Here is a 25,115-nt window from a genome sequence, read left to right as displayed (position 1 = left end):
TTACCCATATTCCGTCTTGACCTTGCCTCGACTTTGGTAACCCCACCACAAAGTCCATGGAGATATGTTCCCACTTCCACTCAGGTATCTCCAACGGTTGCAATAATCCTCCGGGTCGCTGGTGCTCTGCTTTGACCTGTTGACACACTTGGCATTTAGAGACAAATTCTGCCACGTCTCTTTTCATTCCATTCCACCAAAAATTGCTTTTAAGATCTCTGTACATCTTTGTACTCCCTGGATGGACTGAAAACTTGGATTTGTGTGCTTCTGACAGTATTTCTTGGCGAAGGTTATCGCTGTCTGGTACACACAGTCGCCCTTTCATCCATAAGACTCCTTTGTCATCATTTTGTAGACCTTGAGACTTCCCACTTTCGACTTGTCCCTTAAGTTTCTTTAGTTCAGGGTCTCGATCCTGGTTTAGCTTGACGGTCTCTTGCAGACATGGCTGAGCGGAGAGTGAAGCCAGAGTAATCTTGCTCTCATTTTTCCGACTCAGAGCATCTGCCACCTTGTTCGATTTACCCGGGTGGTAGCTGATGGTCAGGTCGTAATCCTTCAGGAGTTCGATCCACCGTCTTTGCCTCATGTTAAGTTCCTTTTGGGTGAACATGTATTTGAGGCTCTGGTGATCTGTGAAAATTTCACACTTGGCGCCATAGAGATAGTGTCTCCAAATTTTTAAGGCAAATACAACTGCTGCTAGCTCCAGATCATGCGTAGGGTAGTTCTGCTCGTGCGGTTTCAACTGCCTTGATGCGTAGGCTATTACTCTTCCCTCTTGCATGAGTACGCATCCCAAACCTTCCTTAGATGCGTCGCTGTAGATGGTGAATTTCTTATCTTCAGTGGGTAAGATTAGTACTGGCGTGGATGCGAGCTTTTCTTTTAACGTCTGAAAACTTTTCTCGCAACCTTCGTCCCAGACGAACTTGGAATTCTTCTGAGTGAGTTTAGTCAGTGGTATGGCGATTGAGGAAAAACCTTCGACAAACTTTCTGTAATAAACTGCCAGTCCAAGAAAGCTCCTGATGTCGGTGGCGTTCTTAGGTTTTGGCCACTCTGTAATTGCCTCGACTTTCTTGGGATCCACTGATACTCCTGCTTCAGAGATTACGTGTCCTAAAAGGATACACTCTTTAACCAGAATTCACATTTCTTAAACTTAGCATAGAGCTCCTTCTCTCTCAAAGTCTGAAGTGCAATGCGCAGATGCTCTTCGTGATCATGTTCGTTAGAAGAATAGACGAGGATGTCGTCAATAAATACCACTATGAACTGATCCAGGAATGGCTTGAAGACTTTGTTCATTAGGTCCATGAAGGCTGCAGGCGCGTTGGTCAACCCAAACGGCATCACTGTGAACTCATAATGCCCATATCTTGTCCGAAAGGCTGTTTTGGGGATATCTTCCGCCCTGACCTTCAGTTGGTGGTATCCTGTCCTTAGATCCAGTTTAGAAAATATTGCGGCTCCCTTAAGCTGATCAAATAGGTCGTCAATCCTTGGGAGGGGGTACTTGTTCTTGATGGTGATCTTGTTCAGTTCTCTATAGTCGATGCACAATCTCATACTCCCATTTCTTCTTTACAAAGAGCACTGGAGCTCCCCATGGGGACACACTGGGTCGGACTTGCTTTTTGTCTAACAATTCTTGGAGTTGTTCCTTTAACTCCTTGAGTTCAGCTGGCGCCATCCTGTAAGGTGCTTTCGAAATTGGTGCTGCACCCGGAACCAGATTAATCTCGAACTCGACTTCGCGGTCCGGGACTGTCCCTGGGAGTTCTTCTGGAAAAACATCCGGGAACTCACATACTACTGGGATGTCTTCTATTTTCAGTTTGACTTCTCCTTGCACTTCGCTAACCATTGCTAGGTAGATATCTTCTCCGGATTTCATGGCCTTCCATGCTTGGGACGCGGAAAGGAGTGATTTCCGTTCCTTGGATTTACCATGAAACACGATCTCTTTCTGATTCGGGGTTCGGAGTTTAACTCTTTTCCCTTTACAGTCCACTATTGCATTGTTTCTGGCTAACCAATTCATTCCCAGAATGATGTCAAAATCGGTCATGACTATTTGTATTAGGTCTGCGCTGAAAGTCTGATTACTGATACTGATTAAACAGTCCCTATGAATCTCGTGAGTTTCGATGGCCTTATTTGTAGGTGTGGCTATTCGAAAAGGTTCGGCTAATAATTCAGGCTTAAGTCCTAGTTTTTTAGCAAGTCTCTTAGATACAAATGAATGCGTAGCACCACAATCAAATAACGCATAAGCGGGCACTTCTTGAATTAGGAGGGTACCTGAAACAACTTCGTTGGCGTCGTCGGCCTCTTCTTGAGTTATAGCAAAGATCCTGGCATTAGGCTTGCCTTCTTTTGGCTTGTTGGGGTTAGCTCCTGTATTTGAACCTGTTCCCTTGTTGGGCACGGCTGCTTGGTTGGCGGCAGTAGGGCATTCGGCAATTCGGTGTCCCGCTTTCCCACATCCGAAGCATACACCACTGTTTCTTTGGCATTCTCCCGGGTGTCGTAAGTGACAAGTTGGGCAAGGCTTAATATCCTGGTAACTTGGGGTAGGCGAAGGCCCTTTAGATGGTCCACCGGACTGGTTAGGCTTCTTGAAAGTCTGATTGCTACGTGAGGGTTGATTATTCATGGGCCTTTTGTTCTTATTTTCCTTCTCCCTGCGCTGGATGTCAGCTTCAGCTCGGATACCTGCGCCCATTAGGTCTGAAAAATTCACCGTTGGTAGACTGTTAGAGCTGATTGGATCCTGCTGTTCAATCCTTTTTTAAAACGGTGCAATTTCAAAACTTCGTCCTCCATGATTACCGGAGCATAAGATCCAAGGGCATTGAACTGGGAAGTGTATTCCACGACTGACATATCCGGAGTTTGAGTGAGGTTTTCAAATTCACTCAATTTCTGCAGTCTGACCTCGGCTGGATAATACTGTTTCAGAAAAGCTTCTCGAAATCGCTGCCAAGTGATTGGTCCTGCAGCTGTCATGGCTGGCGAGATTGCTTCCCACCATTTTCCTGCTTTATCTTCCAGGAACGGCACCGTCACGTCCACTTTCAGTGCCTCGGGAACTTCCAATAGGCGATGTTGAGTCTCTACACCTTTCAGCCAACTCTGGCTAACTTCAGGGTCAGCGGCTCCACTGAAGGTTGGACACCTATTCTTGTGGAGTGATTCATAGTGGAACTTGATTCCATTTGGTGGTGGAGGTGGTGGTGGCTGATTGGCGTTCGGGTTTCCCAACCCTTGCAGTGTTGTCGCCACAATAGTGGCTATGGCCATAAGATCAACTTGGCTTAAGTTGACTGCCGGCGGGGGTCCATTCCCTTGCTCGTTCTCCTGTCCGCCTTCACGGTTGATATTAGCATAACGCGGGTTGCGGTTCTGTCTTGGGGGTCTGCCGGCCATTTCCTCTTTTTCTGTGGCTAAGATCGCATTCTCCCGTCTTCTCTCACCTAGTCTGGCTCTAAGGCGCTTTATCAGGCGCGACTGTTTATCAATGGCAAGCTGCTTCATGTGGATGGCAGCCTGGGCACGAGTGCGGAATCAAGGAGACTTCGAAAAAAATCGAAGGACGTATGCTGGCGGGTTGACTCGCTGACTCGGCCAGGTTGACTCGCCGGGTTGACTCGCCGGAGTATGGTCGGAGCTAAGGCGTGTGTCGGCGAAGGGGTAAGGATTACGGAACCGGTGGTGGCACAGCCAGAATCGGTCGGAAAACTACCTAATTTGGCCGGAACTCGCTCAAACTCGGTTAACTCACTTGAAATTGGGCGTTTTCGATTGGTTGATCTGATCTCAAAATTGATTGTTGGGAAAAGTTACCTGTGAAGGGCCAAAAACTCCATTCTTGAAAATTTGCGGAAAATTAAGAATTTTTTTTTTTTAAAAGAACTTTAATGGCCTCATTCATAAAATCACTGGTGAATCAAGTTCAATATTTAAAATAATAGCAGCGGAAGAAAATAAAGTTTGCCAAAAATCACAATTTAAAAATATCCAACAACTGATAAAATTGTTTGCGGAAAAACATAACAACTGCTGCACTGAGGTCCTCGGGTGCCACTACTGCCGACCCAAGCTGGCTCACTGGTCCCCGCCCTCGGCCCTGGCCTCATCAGTACCTACAACAATCAAGTCTAGTGAGCCTAAAGACTCAGCATGCATGTATCACAGGTAACGAGTAAAAATCTGAATTAAAATATACATGAGTTAACATATCCTGTCCTGAAAATAATCTGTACTGAGCAATTATAATACGTGCATAACTGAACTGGAAATCACTGTAAAAATATTTGCTTCTAGGAGCCTGTACTGAAATATCTGGTAAAATTTTCTGTTGAGATTATGTTTTACGCCTGTGGCCACTGCACTAAGCTGAACTGATCGGTAACTGGCTACCGGGGAGGCTGAAACTGAACTGAGCTGGCCGGTCACTGGCAACCGGGTGGTACCATACTGAACTGATCGGTCACTGGCGACCGTATAAAATAACACTCCCACATAGTGAATGAACCACAAGCCATATCGCATAAATCTCAAAAATAATCATTTTCTATTTAATGCACGTAAAATAATTAACTGGCATAATGAAAATTCCTGTAATTTTACCAACTGGATTGGATTGGATCGTTCCCAGGCTTGCTGCAACCTAACTGTGCCATGAAAAATATGCAATAGCTTAAACATGACCAACTATGCAATTTACGTTCAAAAGATGCGACTATGACGCCTAATGACTTCGCATTTAATCATGACTCCGAGCCAACCTGAACCGACACTGAACCGACGTATAGTCATGATTAAAATACGCTGAAAAATCATAAAATAATGTTCCTAAAATGATAGGGTCGAAATCTAGGTGAAATGGAGGCCAAAACACGAAACGCTCTTTCGAGAGTCAATTTGGCACATTGCACCGTAAATTCTCGTACGACCTCAAAAATGATCCAAATGACGAACGGTCAGAAACATGACCTTCCTAACTCAATGAGGCACTGTCCAGTCCAAGGCCATGGGCTAAAAGCCAACCAAGAACTCAAACGACGCTTCTGAACAGCAGCATACTTGCTGTCAAAAAATACAGCAGCTGCGCACTACAAGACTTGCATTGGTTTCGAGACTATCGGCCATTAGGGGCGTGAACCACCAACCAGGGACTCTTACCAACATCCCAAAGAATGATTTGAACCATGGCTAAGGGCCCTAGGCCAGCCACAATCCGCATCACACCAAATCTTAACCGAAGGGTCCAACCGAGAGCAACGTGCATGCGTGTGTAGTGTTTATGCTATGATCGATGTCTTGCGTCGTTCCAGTGGCCATTTGATTGACCATGGCACGATCTAGACATCTAGGAGCATGATATGAACCGTGGCTAAGGGCCATAGGCCAACCAAGATCCATACCAAGCAACAAAAGAACGAAATCAAAAGCTGAACAAATGAAGAAGCCGAATGGGGAAAGGGGCTGTTTTCACGTTTTGATTAAAAAGCGAGGGGCCATGGACCAAGCCACCAAAAGGGCAACTTAGTCACGTCTTAGACATGCTAGGGAAGTGATCCAACCATGGCTATAGGCCCTTGGGGCAGCCAAGATCAGATCCTTCCTCCTTGACATCCAAACTGAATTTTCGAATCACATTTCTGCACCTATGGGGAACTTGCTGTCATTTCGGTTTTCCAGCAAGCATGGGGCTGGTTTGGATGGACCAACATGGTCCTAATGACTCCTACTACATGTATACAAGCCGCCTTGGGAGCCTGGAGTCGATCCAATACCTGAAACTCACAAACCAAAAGAAATCGTGAAGCTTGCCATGAAGAGCCAAAATTCTGCATGTGTGTTCCAAAATATTTTGACATGTATCTCGGTTTTTGCTTGCTAAAACATGATCATGTACTGAAAAATAAATGATAATATGACTTGATTGAGGTTTGAAAGAAATCTAGACATGCCTGGTTTCGTTTTGAAAGAAAACGAACGAAACAACGACGACGCGGCACGGAGGAGGTGGAGCGCTTCTTGTCTACCTTTCTTGAACTCGATTTTCTTGCCTTCCCTCTAGCTAAGACTCACGATTTTTCTACACTGAAAATGGATCTGAATGGTGCTGAATTCGGTGGTGAGGGAGGGAGAAAATGGTTGGGGAGTGAGATAAGATGGGTGCAAAATATAAGGAAGGATCAAGACCAAGTCCACTCCCTTTTGAATTTGAATTTTGAATTATGGTTTGATATCAAATGAGTTGGTGGATGCTTCTAGGAGGTGGTGGCCGAAATTTATCTTGATTCTAGACTAGGATATGTCCATTTATTTAATTAAATTGTGCTCCCAAAAATCCTAGAATTATCCTACTAATTACATGCAAAGAATTGGTCAAAGTTGATGAGTTGGAAAATGAATCTTCTAGCACTAAGGGTGGCCGAAAAATGCATGATAAAATAAAGGGAAATGTTGATTATCTAGTCAACTAATAATCCTTGAAAGCCTTACTAATCCTTTAAATAATTTAGTGAGCTAACCCCTTAATTAAATAACTTAAATGAATTCATTTCTTAATCACCTCAAATAATTAAATTAAATCCTCAAACCTCCCTTTCTAACTTAAATGAACTTGGTTACTAGCTAAATTAACTTCTGGAAATATTTCTCGAATCTTAAATTCTATCTCAAAACTCCAACTCCGGTCCGGCCTCACTGAAAATACTGAAATGCTAAAAATCAAACTACTGAACTGAAATAATAAATAATTAACTTCAAATAAATGCATTTAAAATAATCATGCAATGAAGTCAATTAAATTTAAAAATCTAGAATTATGCATGGCTTATACGTCTACTGATTTACGGGTTCTACAATCCTCCCCCCCTTAAATAAATTTCGTCCTCGAAATTAGAACTCACCGAATAACTCAGGGTATCAACTTCTGATCTCCGGTCAGACTCCCACGTAGCTTCCTCCTCTGAATGGTTGAGCCATTTGACTTTGACTCGCTTAACCAACTTGTTCCGAAGTTTCTTCTCCTGACTGTCTAGGATCTGCACGGGTCTCTCCTCATAAGATAAGTTCGGAGTAAGCTGCAACGGCTCGAAATTCAGCACATGCGAAGGATTTGCCATATACTTCCTCAGCATGGAGACGTGAAAGACATTGTGTACTCCGGCCAGATTCGGCGGAAGAGCCACACGATACGCTAGCGTCCCAACTCTGTCAAGGATCTCAAACGGTCCAATGAATCTCGGACTGAGCTTCCCTTTCTTGCCAAATCTCATGACACCCTTCATAGGTGCCACTTTCACGAAGACATGATCGCCCACTGCAAACTCTAACTCTCTCCTCCGCTGATCGGCATAACTCTTCTGTCGGCTCTGAGCAGTCCTCATTCTATCACGGATCTTGACTACTACATCTGCTGCCTGCTGAACAATCTCTGGACCCAACTCTGCTCTCTCTCCTACTTCATCCCAATGAACAGGAGATCTACACTTGCGACCATACAGCGCTTCATACGGAGCCATACCTATGGACGACTGGAAACTGTTGTTATAGGTGAACTCTACCAATGGTAAGTTCGACTCCCAACTCCCAGAGAAATCAATGACGCAAGCACGGAGAAGATCCTCTAAGATCTGAATAACTCGCTCCGACTGTCCATCTGTCTGCGGATGGAAAGCTGTGCTAAAAAGCAACTTTGTACCCAAAGTCGAATGCAAACTCTTCCAAAACGAGGAAGTGAATCTGGGATCTCTGTCGGATACGATCGAAACTGGAATACCATGGAGTCGGACTATCTCTCGGATATACAGCTCTGCATACTGAACCATGGTGAAAGTCGTCTTAATAGGCAAGAAGTGCGCTGATTTGGTAAGACGATCTACAATCACCCAGATAGCATTCGATCCTCTGGCTGACCTCGGCAATCCGGTCACAAAGTCCATGGTAATGTTCTCCCACTTCCACTCGGGAATAGGAAGAGGCTTGAGCAAACCTGCTGGTCTCTGATGCTCGGCCTTCACTAACTGGCAAGTCAGGCACTCGGATACAAAACGCCTGATGTCCTTCTTCATCCCTGGCCACCAATACAGTAGCTGCAGATCTTTGTACATCTTCGTACTCCCAGGGTGAATGGAGTACGGGGACGTATGGGCCTCTGATAAGATGTCTGCTCGGATAGAATCACTGATGGGAACCCATATCCTATCTCGGTATCTCACAATACCGTCGCTGACTGTATACAAAACACTGCCCTTAGCTTCATCTCTCTTCTTCCACTGTGCCAACTGGTCATCTGCTGCCTGACAGCTGCGAATACGGTCAATAAGAGAGGACTGGATAGTCAAGATAGATAAACGAGGAACTCTACCTCGAGGGTAAGTCTCAAGATCAAACCTCTGCATCTCAATCTGAAGAGGTTTCTGCATCGTCAAATGAGCCATCACTGCGACTTTCCTGCTCAAAGCATCCGCAACTACATTAGCTTTACCCGGGTGGTAGCTAATGTCACAATCGTAGTCTTTCACAAGCTCCAACCAACGCCTCTGACGCATGTTCAGCTCCTTCTGCGTAAAGAAATACTTGAGGCTCTTATGGTCGGTAAAGATCTGGCACTTCTCTCCATACAGATAGTGCCTCCAAATCTTCAAAGCAAAAACTACGGCCGCTAACTCCAGATCATGGGTAGGGTAATTCTTCTCGTGGATTTTCAGCTGTCGAGAAGCATACGCTATCACTCTCCCATGCTGCATCAAAATTGCACCTAAACCAAGCTTCGAAGCATCGGTATAAAGGACAAACTCACCGGGCCCTGATGGCATGGCCAAAACTGGTGCTGAGATAAGAGCTTGCTTCAAAGTATCGAAGCTCTTCTGACACTCCTCGCTCCACACAAACTTCACATTTTTCTTGGTCAGTGCTGTGAGTGGAACGGCAATGGATGAGAATCCGTGAATGAATTTTCTGTAATATCCTGCTAGTCCAAGGAAACTGCGGATCTCGGATGCATTCTGAGGCACAACCCAATCTCTAACTGCTACAACTTTTGCGGGGTCTACCTCAATACCACTGCTAGAAACAATGTGGCCCAAGAACGCCACCTTCTCTAACCAGAATTCGCACTTACTGAACTTTGCAAATAATTTGTGCTTCTGCAATGTCTGCAACACTGTGGTCAGATGCCTGCTGTGCTCCTCCCGATTCTTGGAGTAGACGAGAATGTCATCTATGAACACTATCACAAACTGGTCGAGGTACGGCTGAAATACGCGATTCATGAGATCCATGAAGATCGCTGGCGCATTCGTCAGACCGAACGGCATCACAAGGAACTCGTAGTGACCATAACGAGTCCTGAAAGCTGTCTTCGAAACATCAGCACCTCTCACCCTCAACTGGTGATAACCAGAACGCAGATCTATCTTGGAGAAAATCGAAGCTCCCTGCAACTGGTCAAACAGATCCTCAATCCTCGGCAGTGGGTATTTATTCTTCACTGTAACCCTGTTCAACTCCCGGTAGTCAATGCAAAGCCTCATCGAGCCATCCTTCTTTTTCACAAATAAGACTGGCGCGCCCCATGGAGAAAAGCTCGGGCGAATGAACTCCTTGTCGAGAAGTTCCTGGATCTGCTTCTTAAGCTCTGCCATCTCTGTCGGTGCTAGACGGTACGGCGCTTTGGATATCGGAGCCGTACCTGGCATAAGCTCAACGGAAAACTCCACCTCTCTCTCTGGTGGCATACCAGAGACGTCTTCGGGAAAAACGTCTAAGAAATCTCTAACAATCGGAACATCTGAGGCTGACTGGCTGGGTTCCTCGGGGACAGATAAAAAGGTTGCTAGAAATGCCCGACACCCTCTATGCATGAGCTTCCTAGCCTGAACATAAGGAATAATGCGCGGTAAAGAAAAGTACCTGTCCGGCTCAAATAAGAACTGCTCCATTCCAGGCGGTCGGACAAGAACGGATCTCCGCTGGAAATCTATCAACACTCTGTTCCTCAATAGCCAGTCCATCCCTAGGATGATGTCAAATTCCGACATCGGTAACACGATCAGATCCGCATAAACAAGATTACCGTGCAGCTCAAGGTCTATATCTCGGATAACATTGGTAGCTGCCATCTCCTCTCCTGACGGCAACACTACTGAAAAGGCTGTATCTAGCCCAATGGTCTGGATCTTGAGAAAGTTTGCAAAGACCTCCGAAATAAACGAGTGAGTGGCCCCTGAATCTATCAAGGCCTTGGTAGCGGAACCAGATATAAAAATTCTCCCTGAAAGAGCGGAGCTCTAAGTTGAATCCCACTACAAGGTCTAAACTTATAGACATGCAAAGGTCAAGGTTCCTCTAGCTTAATTTCCCCGAAATAAATCTGAGTAGAGCATGCAATCCTATAACAGTTCTAAGTTCAAAATCTAAATCCCGATTCCCAAAACACGGAAATTCAAATAATAACTTAAAGTTTAAAGGTACCTGTCAACAACATAGTCTCCGGGTTGGTTTCCGCGGCATGGAGAGCAAAAACTCTGCCTTGGGTAGGCAGATTCCTCTGAGGACACTGCAGCAACATGTGGTCTGGACTGCCACACTTAAAACACTTTCCTGAGCCAGCCATACATGCTCCAGGATGGCGACGTGAGCACCTGGGACAGACTGGGTGCTCCTGAGTCCTCGGGGCTGGGCGTCCCCGCTGCTGCTGCTGCTGGCCTCTGTTCCTGGGCGGTCCATGAAAAGGCCTCTTATTCTGCTGCTGATGAGGAGGAGGGCGGTGCGGTGCCTGGACTGGGCGCTTGCCCTGGCGATCCCTCTCGATATCCCGCAGATCCTGCTCTGCGGCTAAGGCCTTGGAGACGGCAATCTCATAAGTAGCAGGGTCAGATACCCTAACATCCCGGCGCAAGATCGGCCGTAAACCCACCAGGAAGTGCATCAGCTTGGCTCTGGCATCATTCGCTATCAGGGGCACAAAGTGACAGCCCCTCTCGAACTTACGGATAAACTCCGTAACCGACATATCCCCCTGTCTCAGACTCATGAACTCGGTGGTCAGCCTGGTGCGAACCTCCTCAGCAAAATACTTGGAGTAGAAAACCTCCGTAAAGCGGGTCCAAGAAAGTGTAGCCAATGTCAGGGCTACCGAAGCTCCTTCCCACCATAAGCGGGCGTCTCCATTGAACAGGTAGGTGGCACATCGGACTCGGTCTGCGTCCCCCAGCTCCATAAAATCGAAGATAACCTCTAGGGATTTGATCCATCCCTCGGCAACCATGGGGTCAGATGCCCCAGAGAATTCCTTCGGGCGCATCTTCATGAATCGCTCATACACAGCCTCGGGCCCTGTTGGCCTGGCTGCGGCTGCGGCATTGCCCCCCGCAAACTGTGCGAAGAACTGTGCCATCCCAGCTAACATCTGGGCACTCATGTCCGGTGGGGGCGGTGGAGGAGGTGGTAGGTCTCCCTCCTGTCTACGCTCCTCCCTGTCTTCTCGGCGAGGCTCCTCCTCTCTGTTGCGCTCTAAAATGCGTCTAGGAGGCATACTGTTCCAACATAACCCATACGTAACTAACATGCATAATTCCATACTTTATTTTAAATGAACACTGAAGTACTGAAAAATCTGGAAGCATGCTGACAAACTAATTCATGCTTTAACTAAAATGCTGAACAAAATGCTGAACTGAAAAACTTACAGACCAAAGGCGTGGCTTCGTGAGCTTCTCGCGGTCAGTAGTAGTGAAACCCTATACAGAACCACCGCTCTGATACCAACTGTGAAGGGCCAAAAACTCCATTCTTGAAAATTTGCGGAAAATTAAGAATTTTTTTTTTTTTTTTTAAAAGAACTTTAATGGCCTCATTCATAAAATCACTGGTGAATCAAGTTCAATATTTAAAATAATAGCAGCGGAAGAAAATAAAGTTTGCCAAAAATCACAATTTAAAAATATCCAACAACTGATAAAATTGTTTGCGGAAAAACATAACAACTGCTGCACTGAGGTCCTCGGGTGCCACTACTGCCGACCCAAGCTGGCTCACTGGTCCCCGCCCTCGGCCCTGGCCTCATCAGTACCTACAACAATCAAGTCTAGTGAGCCTAAAGACTCAGCATGCATGTATCACAGGTAACGAGTAAAAATCTGAATTAAAATATACATGAGTTAACATATCCTGTCCTGAAAATAATCTGTACTGAGCAATTATAATACGTGCATAACTGAACTGGAAATCACTGTAAAAATATTTGCTCCTAGGAGCCTGTACTGAAATATCTGGTAAAATTTTCTGTTGAGATTATGTTTTACGCCTGTGGCCACTGCACTAAGCTGAACTGATCGGTAACTGGCTACCGGGGAGGCTGAAACTGAACTGAGCTGGCCGGTCACTGGCGACCGGGTGGTACCATACTGAACTGATCGGTCACTGGCGACCGTATAAAATAACACTCCCACATAGTGAATGAACCACAAGCCATATCGCATAAATCTCAAAAATAATCATTTTCTATTTAATGCACGTAAAATAATTAACTGGCATAATGAAAATTCCTGTAATTTTACCAACTGGATTGGATTGGATCGTTCCCAGGCTTGCTGCAACCTAACTGTGCCATGAAAAATATGCAATAGCTTAAACATGATCAACTATGCAATTTACGTTCAAAAGATGCGACTATGACGCCTAATGACTTCGCATTTAATCATGACTCCGAGCCAACCTGAACCGACACTGAACCGACGTATAGTCATGATTAAAATACGCTGAAAAATCATAAAATAATGTTCCTAAAATGATAGGGTCGAAATCTAGGTGAAATGGAGGCCAAAACACGAAACGCTCTTTCGAGAGTCAATTTGGCACATTGCACCGTAAATTCTCGTACGACCTCAAAAATGATCCAAATGACAAACGGTCAAAAACATGACCTTCCTAACTCAATGAGGCACTGTCCAGTCCAAGTCCATGGGCTAAAAGCCAACCAAGAACTCAAACGACGCTTCTGAACAGCAGCATACTTGCTGTCAAAAAATACAGCAGCTGCGCACTACAAGACTTGCATTGGTTTCGAGACTATCGGCCATTAGGGGCGTGAACCACCAACCAGGGACTCTTACCAACATCCCAAAGAATGATTTGAACCATGGCTAAGGGCCCTAGGCCAGCCACAATCCGCATCACACCAAATCTTAACCGAAGGGTCCAACCGAGAGCAACGTGCATGCGTGTGTAGTGTTTATGCTATGATCGATGTCTTGCGTCGTTCCAGTGGCCATTTGATTGACCATGGCACGATCTAGACATCTAGGAGCATGATATGAACCGTGGCTAAGGGCCATAGGCCAACCAAGATCCATACCAAGCAACAAAAGAACGAAATCAAAAGCTGAACAAATGAAGAAGCCGAATGGGGAAAGGGGCTGTTTTCACGTTTTGATTAAAAAGCGAGGGGCCATGGACCAAGCCACCAAAAGGGCAACTTAGTCACGTCTTAGACATGCTAGGGAAGTGATCCAACCATGGCTATAGGCCCTTGGGGCAGCCAAGATCAGATCCTTCCTCCTTGACATCCAAACTGAATTTTCGAATCACATTTCTGCACCTATGGGGAACTTGCTGTCATTTCGGTTTTCCAGCAAGCATAGGGCTGGTTTGGATGGACCAACATGGTCCTAATGCATCCTACTACATGTATACAAGCTGCCTTGGGAGCCTGGAGTCGATCCAATACCTGAAACTCACAAACCAAAAGAAATCGTGAAGCTTGCCATGAAGAGCCGAAATTCTGCATGTGTGTTCCAAAATATTTTGACATGTATCTCGGTTTTTGCTTGCTAAAACATGATCATGTACTGAAAAATAAATGATAATATGACTTGATTGAGGTTTGAAAGAAATCTAGACATGCCTGGTTTCGTTTTGAAAGAAAACGAACGAAACAACGACGACGCGGCACGGAGGAGGTGGAGCGCTTCTTGTCTACCTTTCTTGAACTCGATTTTCTTGCCTTCCCTCTAGCTAAGACTCACGATTTTTCTACACTGAAAATGGATCTGAATGGTGCTGAATTCGGTGGTGAGGGAGGGAGAAAATGGTTGGGGAGTGAGATAAGATGGGTGCAAAATATAAGGAAGGATCAAGACCAAGTCCACTCCCTTTTGAATTTGAATTTTGAATTATGGTTTGATATCAAATGAGTTGGTGGATGCTTCTAGGAGGTGGTGGCCGAAATTTATCTTGATTCTAGACTAGGATATGTCCATTTATTTAATTAAATTGTGCTCCCAAAAATCCTAGAATTATCCTACTAATTACATGCAAAGAATTGGTCAAAGTTGATAAGTTGGAAAATGAATCTTCTAGCACTAAGGGTGGCCAAAAAATGCATGATAAAATAAAGGGAAATGTTGATTATCTAGTCAACTAATAATCCTTGAAAGCCTTACTAATCCTTTAAATAATTTAGTGAGCTAACCCCTTAATTAAATAACTTAAATGAATTCATTTCTTAATCACCTCAAATAATTAAATTAAATCCTCAAACCTCCCTTTCTAACTTAAATGAACTTGGTTACTAGCTAAATTAACTTCTGGAAATATTTCTCGAATCTTAAATTCTATCTCAAAACTCCAACTCCGGTCCGGCCTCACTGAAAATACTGAAATGCTAAAAATCAAACTACTGAACTGAAATAATAAATAATTAACTTCAAATAAATGCATTTAAAATAATCATGCAATGAAGTCAATTAAATTTAAAAATCTAGAATTATGCATGGCTTATACGTCTACTGATTTACGGGTTCTACATTACCCATGGTTATTATAATGTTTGGGTGAACGGAAATGAGAATCAGAGTAGGATTGGTAGGGTAATTGGACGAAATAAGATTCGGCGTTAGGGTTTGTACGCCAAATCCGTAGATCCGAAATTCCGGTTGTACCCGAGCACGAAATCCGAAATTGTTTGAGGGCTTTTGTTCCTCTCATCGAGGCGGTTCTGGAAATGGTCGCCGATCGAAGAAATAGTACCGGAAGCGGCCGGAATCGGAGGAAACGCGGCGGCGCGCGCGAAGGCCCTGTTTGGCCGGAATTTCCCGAATTTTTTTTTTTTGAAAATCGATTTTTGCCACTCGGATTATGAACCTGGCGGCTCTGATACCACTGAAATGTCACGCCCCGAAACTCGGGATTTGACACCGACGTTGTTTAACAATCACACAATTGAAAACAACCAGTCTCGTAGCATAGTATAAACCGAAAAACCAGTTTATTAATCATAACTTCTCAAAACAGAGTCTTTACAACTGAAATAAAATAAATTTGCGGAAACGTCTGACATAAAGTTGAAAGTACTAAAATTCAAAAAAAATAATATAACTAACTAAATCACAAAATTCACCATCCTCAAAATTGTTCAGATTCTTCTTCTTCAACCCGTTCCTCGGATTTACCTGGGGAAGGGTGTAAGGGGTGAGTATTTTGGGAAATACTCAGCAAGTGGGGGATATTTAAAACAACATAAACATTTTTTTACAACCTTTTCGAAACATACATATAAATACAACATGCTTTTCATAATCGTAACATCATAATCATATCATAATAACACTGCGATTTTTCACCTTTCATGGTTTACTGACGTCAGTCCCTAAGTTTTAATCCTCTAAGAGGGCGAGGCCATAAAATAGTTATATCCCACTGTTAAGGGCCATATGTTGGAATTCCACCCATTTTCAGGGAATTCTCACAGTGCCAACGTAAAAAAATTTAACAAGATTTAAAAACGTAGACGGTGTTCAACCGAATTTTTAAAATCAAAAAAACGAACCTTCAAATGCATAAAACCGAAATTTAAAATAGCCCACTTACCTTAAATCTTAGAGAAAAACGTGAAAAAGCTAGGGTTCTTCGAAATTCCTACTTCACTGGTTGGACGGTGGCAGGGCTTCGCTGTGCTCGAAAATTCCTAAGGAGACTAGAGCACAAATTTCGAAAATTTGGTGTGCAATTTTAGGTGTGGTTTTCGAAATACAGGGCCCTCCTATTTATAGGGTTTGGCTGCTATCGTGATCAAGAGTTATAGTTGCATTTGAACTCTGAATCAAATCTTCATCAAAAATCATGATCTATCCGTGATATTGTTCGAAATTTAAATCTTTTATCCCATACAAATTTCGAAATTTGCATATATATACACTGGTTAATTTCGAATTCTAGGGATTTTTATTATCATTTGCCTGATTTTTATCCCGGTATCTCCATATCAACTCAAATCTTAGGCATTTATCTGCGAAATTTCAAATAATGTACACGATATTTTTATTCACTTAATCTTGGTAAAATCTTACAAGTCTCACATCCTAAAATGAGATAAATCCTGGTATCCAAAATATACTATCGTGATAACACTTAAATGATAAAACTTAAAATTCTTGGATTTTACATATGTTCATTTCAATGTGATTCTTGATTTGCTTGTTTAAATTTTGCAATTATGCATTCTCAATACTTGCATTTTAGATTTACATTTGAAATTAATGGCCGGGAATATGAATTCACAGACATGGAATACATTCCTTCTTGCGAGAAGCATAAATATAATTATCTCATTTGTTAATTCTAGAACTGAGTGTGGGCCCAATTAATTTATAATTGAATTATAAATTGAACCACTCACTAGTGAATTAAAGGTAAATGAGGATAAGAAGTAATTGAAAAGGTAAACGAAAAATTGATAGCTTCAATTATGAATTGTCTATTGAGGATTAATTCATATGTAATGATTATGTCAATGGACTACTCGTTTTCTAGAGTAAATATTTCATAATGAAGAAGAATGCAATTTCATATTTTTAGTGGAGTAATTATAGAATTAATAAGTTTGGTAAATTATTTAAAGAGTTTAATTATTTATCTAATTTATTGGAGCTTCTAATTATGAGTCCATTGTCCCCAGTACGCTTTTCAAATTAATGAGGATAAGAAATGCAATTTAGAAATCACACGAGATAATGAAAATTTGTTTCCATATCATCAAAGGCTTAGATATAAATATAATCAAATATGAGTTATTAATTATATTTAAATTATAATTATGAGATAATTATAAATTTAGTTATCGTGATAATATCATAAATGAATATACACGTTTTTCAAATACAATAGGCAATTGATTTTTTTTAAAAAAAAGTAGTCAAAATTGATCAACTTGTATATTATTATAATTTTAAAAAAATTGAATTAAACGTGGTAAAATTATTTTCATTGTTTTAAAAATCAAGGCAATCAATTGGCCTTATAAATGATTGAAACTTACGTAGAAAACTGGTTTTCTATAACAATCAATTTGCTACTGTTGAATCTTAATTATTTATATAGAACAATACAGACAATTCAAGGGATAAAAAAAATTGAAGAAAAGCCATATTGAGAAAATATTTTCATTTGATAAAAATATATTCGAGCGTAATATATTTTCTAAGGGAAAAAAAATTTGATTTCTAAGTTTGTATATTTATTACCGTATCGATAGAAAGAATTGTACTCGAAGGTTGTAGTTGCTACATATCCCAGATTCACAAAAAAGAAAAAGAAAACTACAAGAAGTTAGTTTTTCTAGAAAATAATTTTATTTAAATTCATCATTAATTTATATTCATGTGTTCGATTATAATTTATGAAATTATGTAATCGCTTCTGCTGTGTTTTGATTTGATCAAAAAATAATTTTTATAGCTGGAATCGTTCCGAAAACTCTATAAATTTCCAACAAATGGTATCAGAGCCATTGTTTTCATATGAATATAAATCACGAGAATTTAAATTTATGATAATGGGTTATTGTTGAAGTTTATAAATTTAGTTGTTAAACTTTTGATTGCCGAGGATATTTGATTATCTTAATTATGTTACAAATCAAATAAGATGATTTTACATATAAAATATGAATTTATTCTATCGTGTCCTACATGAGCTGGAAGAAGAATTCTAATTTTGTGCACAGAAGAAAGAATAGTTCTTCTTTGTAAAAAGCTTGACTTGTTCGAACCATAAAATTCGGTCTTTATCGGGAATGATTTCCGATCGATGTCAATATTGGAGAACTGGAACTAAGCGGCAGCGCAATGGATGGTTCGTCCAACCATGACTCATGTGCGTTGGATCCAATACAGATGCTCGCTGGGTCGAGTATTAGTATTCGATGGTTCAAGCGATTTTACTAGCTGGATCGAGACATCGACTCGTGCACGAGTTGTGCAGGCACTAAAACGACTGTACGAGCAATGGATGGTTGGACCACCATGGCTCGTGTCTGTTGTCTCGAGGAATTTCTCGCATACGGCACTTCGTGTAAATTTGCTTATGCGAGAAAAATGGCTCGTCGGACGAGTTATAGTACGGAAAATTCGATGGATTTCTTGAGGAATATGAAACCTATGTTCCATATTGCATAATGAGTTGCTGCAATTTTTTTTTAATGGCAGCAAAGCTGCTTGAGGAAGAAGAAAAAAGTTGATGCAACGTTTTTAATAAAAAAAACAATAAGATTGTAATTTTTATAATTAAATTATTAGATGATTTAATTAATTAAATAATTAAAAATTTGAGAAACTTTAATTAGTATAATGAGTGGGAGAAGAATATATGATAATAAATTCTACTGCATCCACTATTAACAAAAGCAACATGAGATTTACATGGCGCCTAGTGACGCATAGGACATCCTCCCTATGGAAGGTTTTCATTTAAATCAAAATTCAAGGCTTAGTTTCCGAAAGGATAAGATTTTTAATTAAGTTCATTCTTTACCTACCCTAAGGTGGCAATTATGGATTGAGCTTTAAAATCTGAAATTGTGGGTTACACTCATAAAGATGCAATTAAATTGTTTAAATGCATCTAGGCTAAATTAAATGGTAATTAATAAATAAAAGTAAAAATATGAGATATCTTAGTGTTTTATTTATTAATAGAGATAGTCTCAATTTAATCGTCATTTAATTCATTCGACTCTAAGGCTACTTTTTAAATGCGAGATTAAATTTCCTCGGAATTGGTGAAATAAATATATTGTATCGTACATCATATTTATTATTCCTAAATTTATTTATCTATGATATTTGTTCAATTGATTAAATGTCACTTTTATATTTCAGCAATCATGATTTCCGATCTCTTTCTTGCTTTACTTAATGAAAAGTTGACTGGCGAAAATTTTTTAAAATGGAAGAGTAACATTAACATCGCCCTCGTCTGTGAGAACCTCAAGTTTGTCTTAACGGAGGAATGTCCTTCTGAGCCCTGTTTTAATGTTTCTCGTAGTGTACGACAAATTTATGATCGATGGATCGCGGCAAACAACAAAGCAAAAGGCTACATGTTAGCTGGAATGAATGACGTGCTTAGGTTAAAGAACGAACATGTATGGAATGCTTATCAGATAATGGATTCTCTACAAGCAATGTTTGGCAAGCGATCTAGTCAATCTAAGCATGAGGCCATTAAGAATGCTATGAATGCTAAAATGAAAAAAAAAGGCAATCAGTTGGTGCGCATCTTTTGAACATGGTTAATTACTTCACTGAAGCTGAAACTCATGGTGCGACCATAGATGATGGTACACAAGTGAGTATGATTTTGGAATCATTGCCTCCTACTTTCCTTCAATTCAAGAGCAACTATGTCATGAACAAGCTCAATTATAACATGACACAATTGCTCAACGAGTTGCAAACCTTTGAGGCTATTTCCATTGGAAAAGTTCAAGAAGGTGAGACAAATGTTGTCGAGAATAAGCCATCTTCCTCCAAATCTAGTTTGAAAAGGAAGAATAAATGGAAAGGAAAGTGAATTCAGAAAAAGCAAAAGAATTGGAAGAGTTCCAATGAAAGAAAGAAAGGCAACACTGCAAAGCCCAAAGGAAAATGTTTTCACTATAGGATTGATAGTCATTGGAAGAGAAATTGTCCCAAGTATCTCGCTGACCTAAAAGAGAAGAAGAAAGGTAAATATGATTTACTTGTTCTAGAATCTTGTTTAGTAACCATTGATTCTTCTATATGGATAGTTGATTCAGGTGCTACTAATCACGTTTGTTCTTCTTTGCAGATACTTAGTTCTTATGAAGAGCTTGTCGATGTGTCATTCACGATGAGAGTAGGCAATGGTGCAGTGGTTTCGGCAAGAGCAGTTGGAGTTAAACTCAGATTTAATAATAAATATTTGGTTTTGAACAATGTTTATTTCTACCTAGTTTTTGGAGAAATTTGATTTCTGTACCAAAATTGCATGAACAATTTTATTCGCCTTCTTTTAATAATAACGAGATTGTTATTTTAAGAAATAGACGTATGCTTTGTATTGCATTAATGGAAAATGGGTTATATATTCTAAGAACAAATGAACAACCACTGCTTAATGTCGAAATATTTAAAGTAGAACATCCTAAAACTAAAAATCAAAAGGTTTTTCATGAAGATAAAACATATTTATGGCACCTAAGGTTAGGGCATATTTCCTTAGAAAGATTAAACAGACTTGTAAAGGATGGTCCTTTAAGAGAGTTAAATGTTGACACTTTTCCTGTTTGTGAATCTTGTTTAGAAGGAAAAATGACTAAGAGACCTTTCTCTGCAAAGGGCAATAGGGCCAAAGAACCACTAGAGCTTATACATAGTGATGTATGTGGTCCTATGACTACACAAGCTAGAGGTGGTTATAAGTACTTTGTCATTTTATAGATGATTACTCAAGGTATGGATATATTTATCTTATGCATATAAAATCTGAGACTTTTGGAAAGTTCAAAGAATTTCATGTGGAAGCCGAAAGGCAACAAGGAAAATCTTTGAAATGTCTTCGATCCGATCGAGGTGGAGAGTATCTTGATACTGAGTTCAAAGATAATTTGCTAGAACATGGTATTTTATACCAACTCATAGCACATGGTACCCCTTAGCAAAATGGTGTTGCTGAAAGGAGAAATCGCACTTTGCTTGATATGGTGAGATCTATTATGAGCTACTCTTCACTGCCAATCTCGTTTTGGGGTTATGCAATAGAGACGGCCACTTACATTTTGAATCCAGTGCCATCTAAGTCAATCCATAAGACACCTCTAGAGTTGTGGAATGGGAGAAAACCTAGTTTATCTCATTTTCGCATATGGGGGTGCCCAGCACGTGCTGGAAAGAAAGACTGGGAAATTGCATCCACGTTCAAAAGTGTGTTTGTTCGTGGGATACGCCAAGGGAACGAGAGGAGGTTGGTTTTATGATCCTTAAGAAAAGAAGATAATTGTAACGACAAATGCCATTTTTCTTGAAAATGATTATATGACCGATTTCAAACCTCGAAGTAAGATTGTACTCGAGGAGTTACTAAATGATGAGATCATTCCACGTACAACAAATGTTGTTAAGGAAACCACTAACGATACCACTAAACCAAGTCAAGATATAATCTCACCTCGACACAGTGGGAGAGTAGTGAGACTATCCCTCCGCTATCGTCAAGACGAAGAGGCAAATGTTGCAGTCACTGATGGGGTGGAAGATGATTCATTTTCATTTCAACATGCAATGGAAGATCCTAACAAAGAAAAGTGGCTTGAAGCTATGAACCAAGAAATGGAGTCGATGTACTCTAATTCTGTCTGGGTTCTTGTAGATACACCTGAAGAGGTTAGACCAATTGGGTGTAAATGGATTTATAAGAGAAAGAGAACTGCAGATGGGAAAGTAGAGACTTTTAAAGCAAGATTGGTTGCAAAGGGTTATACCCAAAGAGAGGGAGTCGATTATGAAGAGAATTTCTCTCCTGTAGCCATGCTTAAATCTATCCGCATCTTACTTTCAATTGCTGCTCATTTTGATTATGAGATATGGCAGTGGATGTCAAGACGGCCTTTCTGAATGGTCATCTAGATGAGGAAATCTACATGAGGCAACCAGAAGGTTTTATAGCACAAGGTCAAGAGCAAAAAGTTTGCAAATTACTTAGATCCATTTATGGACTAAAGCAAGCCCCAAGATCTTGGAACCATAGATTTGATGCAACAATTAAATCTTATGGCTTTGATCAAAGTGTTGATGAGCCTTGTGTGGTATTCATAGTGCTTTATGTAGATGATATTCTGCTCATTGGGAATGTTGTAGAAAAATTGTCTATAGTAAAGCATTGGCTAGCCAAGCAATTCCAAATGAAAGATTTGAGAGAAGCAAATTATGTTCTTGGAATTCGAATTGTTCGAGATCGTAAGAACAAATTGTTGGCATTGTCTCAAGCTTCTTATATTGATAAGATGTTATTGCGTTATAGAATGCAAGATTCCAAGAAAGGTTATCTACCAAGCCGACATGGAATCATCTTTCCAAGGAGCAGTGTCCTAAGACACCGCAAGAAGTTGAGGACATGAGACGCGTTCCCTATGCCTCTGCAGTAGGCAGCCTTATGTACGCAATGATGTGCACTAGGCCAGACATATGTTATGTTGTGGGGATAGTCAGCCGTTTTCAGTCAAATCTTAGTATGGATCATTGGATAATTGTAAAGAACATTCTCAAGTATCTTCGGAGAACGAGAAATTATATGCTTGTCTATTCGGGTAGAGACCTTAAAATAGACAGTTACACTGATTCTGATTTTCAATCAGACAGAGATTCTCGTAAGTCAATATCTGGATCAGTGTTAACTCTTGGTGACGATGCCATAGTCTGGAGAAGCATAAAAAAATTCAGCATAGCCGACTCGACCATGGAGGCTGAATACGTAGCTGCTTCTGAAGCTGTTGAAGAGGCTGTATGGCTTAAGAAGTTCCTATATGATTTGGAAGTTGTTTCAAATATGGATAATCCACTCACTTTGTGGTGTGATAACAGTGGCTCGGTGGCTAATTCAAAGGAACCTCGCAGTCACAAGAGATCGAAACATATAGAAAGAAAGTACCATTTGATCCGAGAGATAGTACAAAGAGGTGACGTTTCCATTCTCAAGATTGCGTCTGGTGACAACCTTGCCGATCCATTAACTAAGACACTGCCTGCAAAAGTGTTTGAGAGGCATATAATGAATATGGGACTTAAAAACATGTCTCATATGCTTTAGGGCAAGTGGGAGATTGTTGGGAATAGTGCCCAAAAACATTGTAATTAGACTATATTTTTATGTTATTAATAAAAGTGACATATATTATTGAACATATTTACATGAAATTTATTGTCTTAAATATCGTAGAAAAATCCCTAGTTTATTGGATGTAACCATGATTTTAGTATATATAAAAGTTATATATACAAGAGAATTAAAATTATGGATAATAAACTTAAATTAAATCTGTGACGTCTACTCATTTTAAAAGTGCGGAATATTTTTTTTTAAAGCTCACATTTTCGAAATATCATTTAAAATAATCGTCTTTATTTTACAATAAAAATATCACAATTTAAAATGACCAACATCAAATGTAAACGTAAAGGAGTAAAAATCGTAATAGAAAAATATAACATTTAAAAAAATGATCTTAAATATTTTTCAGTAAAAATAGCGCCTTTAAAATAACCTAACTCGTCTAAAATCATAGGTAAACATAAACGTATAAAATTCTTAAAATCATCAACGTATGAAAATATTCATTTACTTCAAATCTCATAAATCATAATGCGGAAAATATGCGGTCCTCGGGTCGTGTCAATGCACCAGGTCTGCCTACTCAGAGTTTGGCACCTCCAGTCTACTCATCATTAAGCTCACCTGCATCACACACGCCTAGTGAGTCTAAAGACTCAACACACCTGCACTGTTAATAACAAGTACATATACATGGTACACAGCAGTGAAAAATATCATACTCAACATATCTTTCATGAACTTTAAAAACATAATGTAAACTAGCCATATGAAATCGTGACATGTCAAAACAGTTCATCGTTAATCATCGTTCATCGTTCATCATTCATCGTTTATCATTGTGAATTCAGTTCATTAGAGGTGACTATCGTACATCATTTACGATGGATCCATCATACATAGAACCGCGGTACCCGGCGGCTGTCGGACATCAGTGACAGGATCACCCATCCACTGTGCCTAGGGCTCATCATCAGCATTTACATATACATCTTAACCATTTACATATACTTCGATAGCCACAACTAATTCCCATCATTCAAAACATTATCATTTTCATCACTTATAAAAATCTTGAATAAATGCAATTTTTCTTAAATCCAAGCATATGACGTATATCTTCATAAAATTTTAAAATCGTGATCATGATGCATGAACATTTAAAATATCATAAATTTGTGCTCAGGGCACTGCCAGGACCAACATCTCACCCCAGGTGCAAAATGACCATTTTGCCCCTGAAAAACCAAAAATTACCATTTTGCCCATAGACATAAAATTTCACTTCTTTGACATTTTCTTAATTCCATTGACTAACACGTCCCAAATAATTATTTAAGCTTACAAGAACTTTCTCATATTTTTATTTGGCTTAAATCTACGACTTTTAAATTAATCTTTAAATATAACATATTAATGTGTTTTAATCCCGAATTAAATCAAACATAAGCATAAAATTCCCAAATTAAAAAATTAGACTTCTAATAATTATTTGAGCTTAAATATAATTTCTCATAATTTTATTAAGCATAAATCTAGACGTTTCCATTAATCCTTTAATTAACATTTCGTGCGACGATTAAATCCCGGATAAATCCAAAACTCATTATTTTGATTCAAAACTTACTAAACTCCTAAAAATGTCCCAAAAATATTTAAAAATATTCCTAGACGTAAACTCGAGCTCATTTCGTAACTTAACCGAATTATTTTTAAACTTGTACCGGTGTCTCGGTTTTAACCCGAATTGACTCGAAACTTAACCAAATTTTTTTCCATCTTTTTACCACCCATTATAAACACTAAAAAGGTCCTAAAACCATCAAGACTCAGCCCTTAAACATCTCTGAAAGGACCTAAAAGTTGCTGGTCTGTTTCATTTATCCTATTATCAATTCCTCAAGGCACCAACCGAACTCCACCAGCCCCATGCTCGCACCAGCGTGCACCAGCCTTGA

General features: G+C 40.4%; 2 protein-coding genes across 2 annotated transcripts; one reads left to right on the top strand and one right to left on the bottom strand.

Moving 5' to 3' along the window:
* On the bottom strand, positions 1–592 carry LOC142530535 (uncharacterized). The gene is made up of 2 exons (XM_075636369.1): positions 276–592; positions 1–136 (listed from the first exon to the last, which is right to left on the bottom strand). Exons 1-2 carry the CDS (start codon positions 590–592, stop codon positions 1–3), a joined length of 453 nt encoding a protein of 150 aa, XP_075492484.1.
* Positions 593–18,155: 17,563 nt separating this feature from the next.
* LOC142530534 (uncharacterized) lies at positions 18,156–19,594 on the top strand. Its single transcript, XM_075636368.1, has 2 exons — positions 18,156–18,219; positions 19,188–19,594. Exons 1-2 carry the CDS (start codon positions 18,156–18,158, stop codon positions 19,592–19,594), a joined length of 471 nt encoding a protein of 156 aa, XP_075492483.1.
* The last annotated feature ends 5,521 nt before the right edge of the window (positions 19,595–25,115 follow it).

The sequence above is a fragment of the Primulina tabacum genome, chromosome 17 (assembly GCF_025594145.1).
Source record: "Primulina tabacum isolate GXHZ01 chromosome 17, ASM2559414v2, whole genome shotgun sequence".
NCBI lineage: Eukaryota > Viridiplantae > Streptophyta > Magnoliopsida > Lamiales > Gesneriaceae > Primulina > Primulina tabacum.
This window is presented reverse-complemented; position numbering and strand designations above follow the sequence as displayed.

Excerpts from the sequence above, each read along its gene's own strand:
- LOC142530534 (XM_075636368.1), top strand. The coding sequence starts at position 18,156 with ATGGATGGTTCGTCCAACCATGACTCATGTGCGTTGGATCCAATACAG. Across the intron at positions 18,220-19,187 it reads ACAGATGCTCGCTGGGTCGA|CAATCATGATTTCCGATCTC; the intron begins GTATTAGTATTC and ends TTTATATTTCAG.
- LOC142530535 (XM_075636369.1), bottom strand. The coding sequence starts at position 592 with ATGAGGCAAAGACGGTGGATCGAACTCCTGAAGGATTACGACCTGACC. Across the intron at positions 137-275 it reads AACCTTCGCCAAGAAATACT|GTCAAAGCAGAGCACCAGCG; the intron begins GTCAGAAGCACA and ends GTGTGTCAACAG.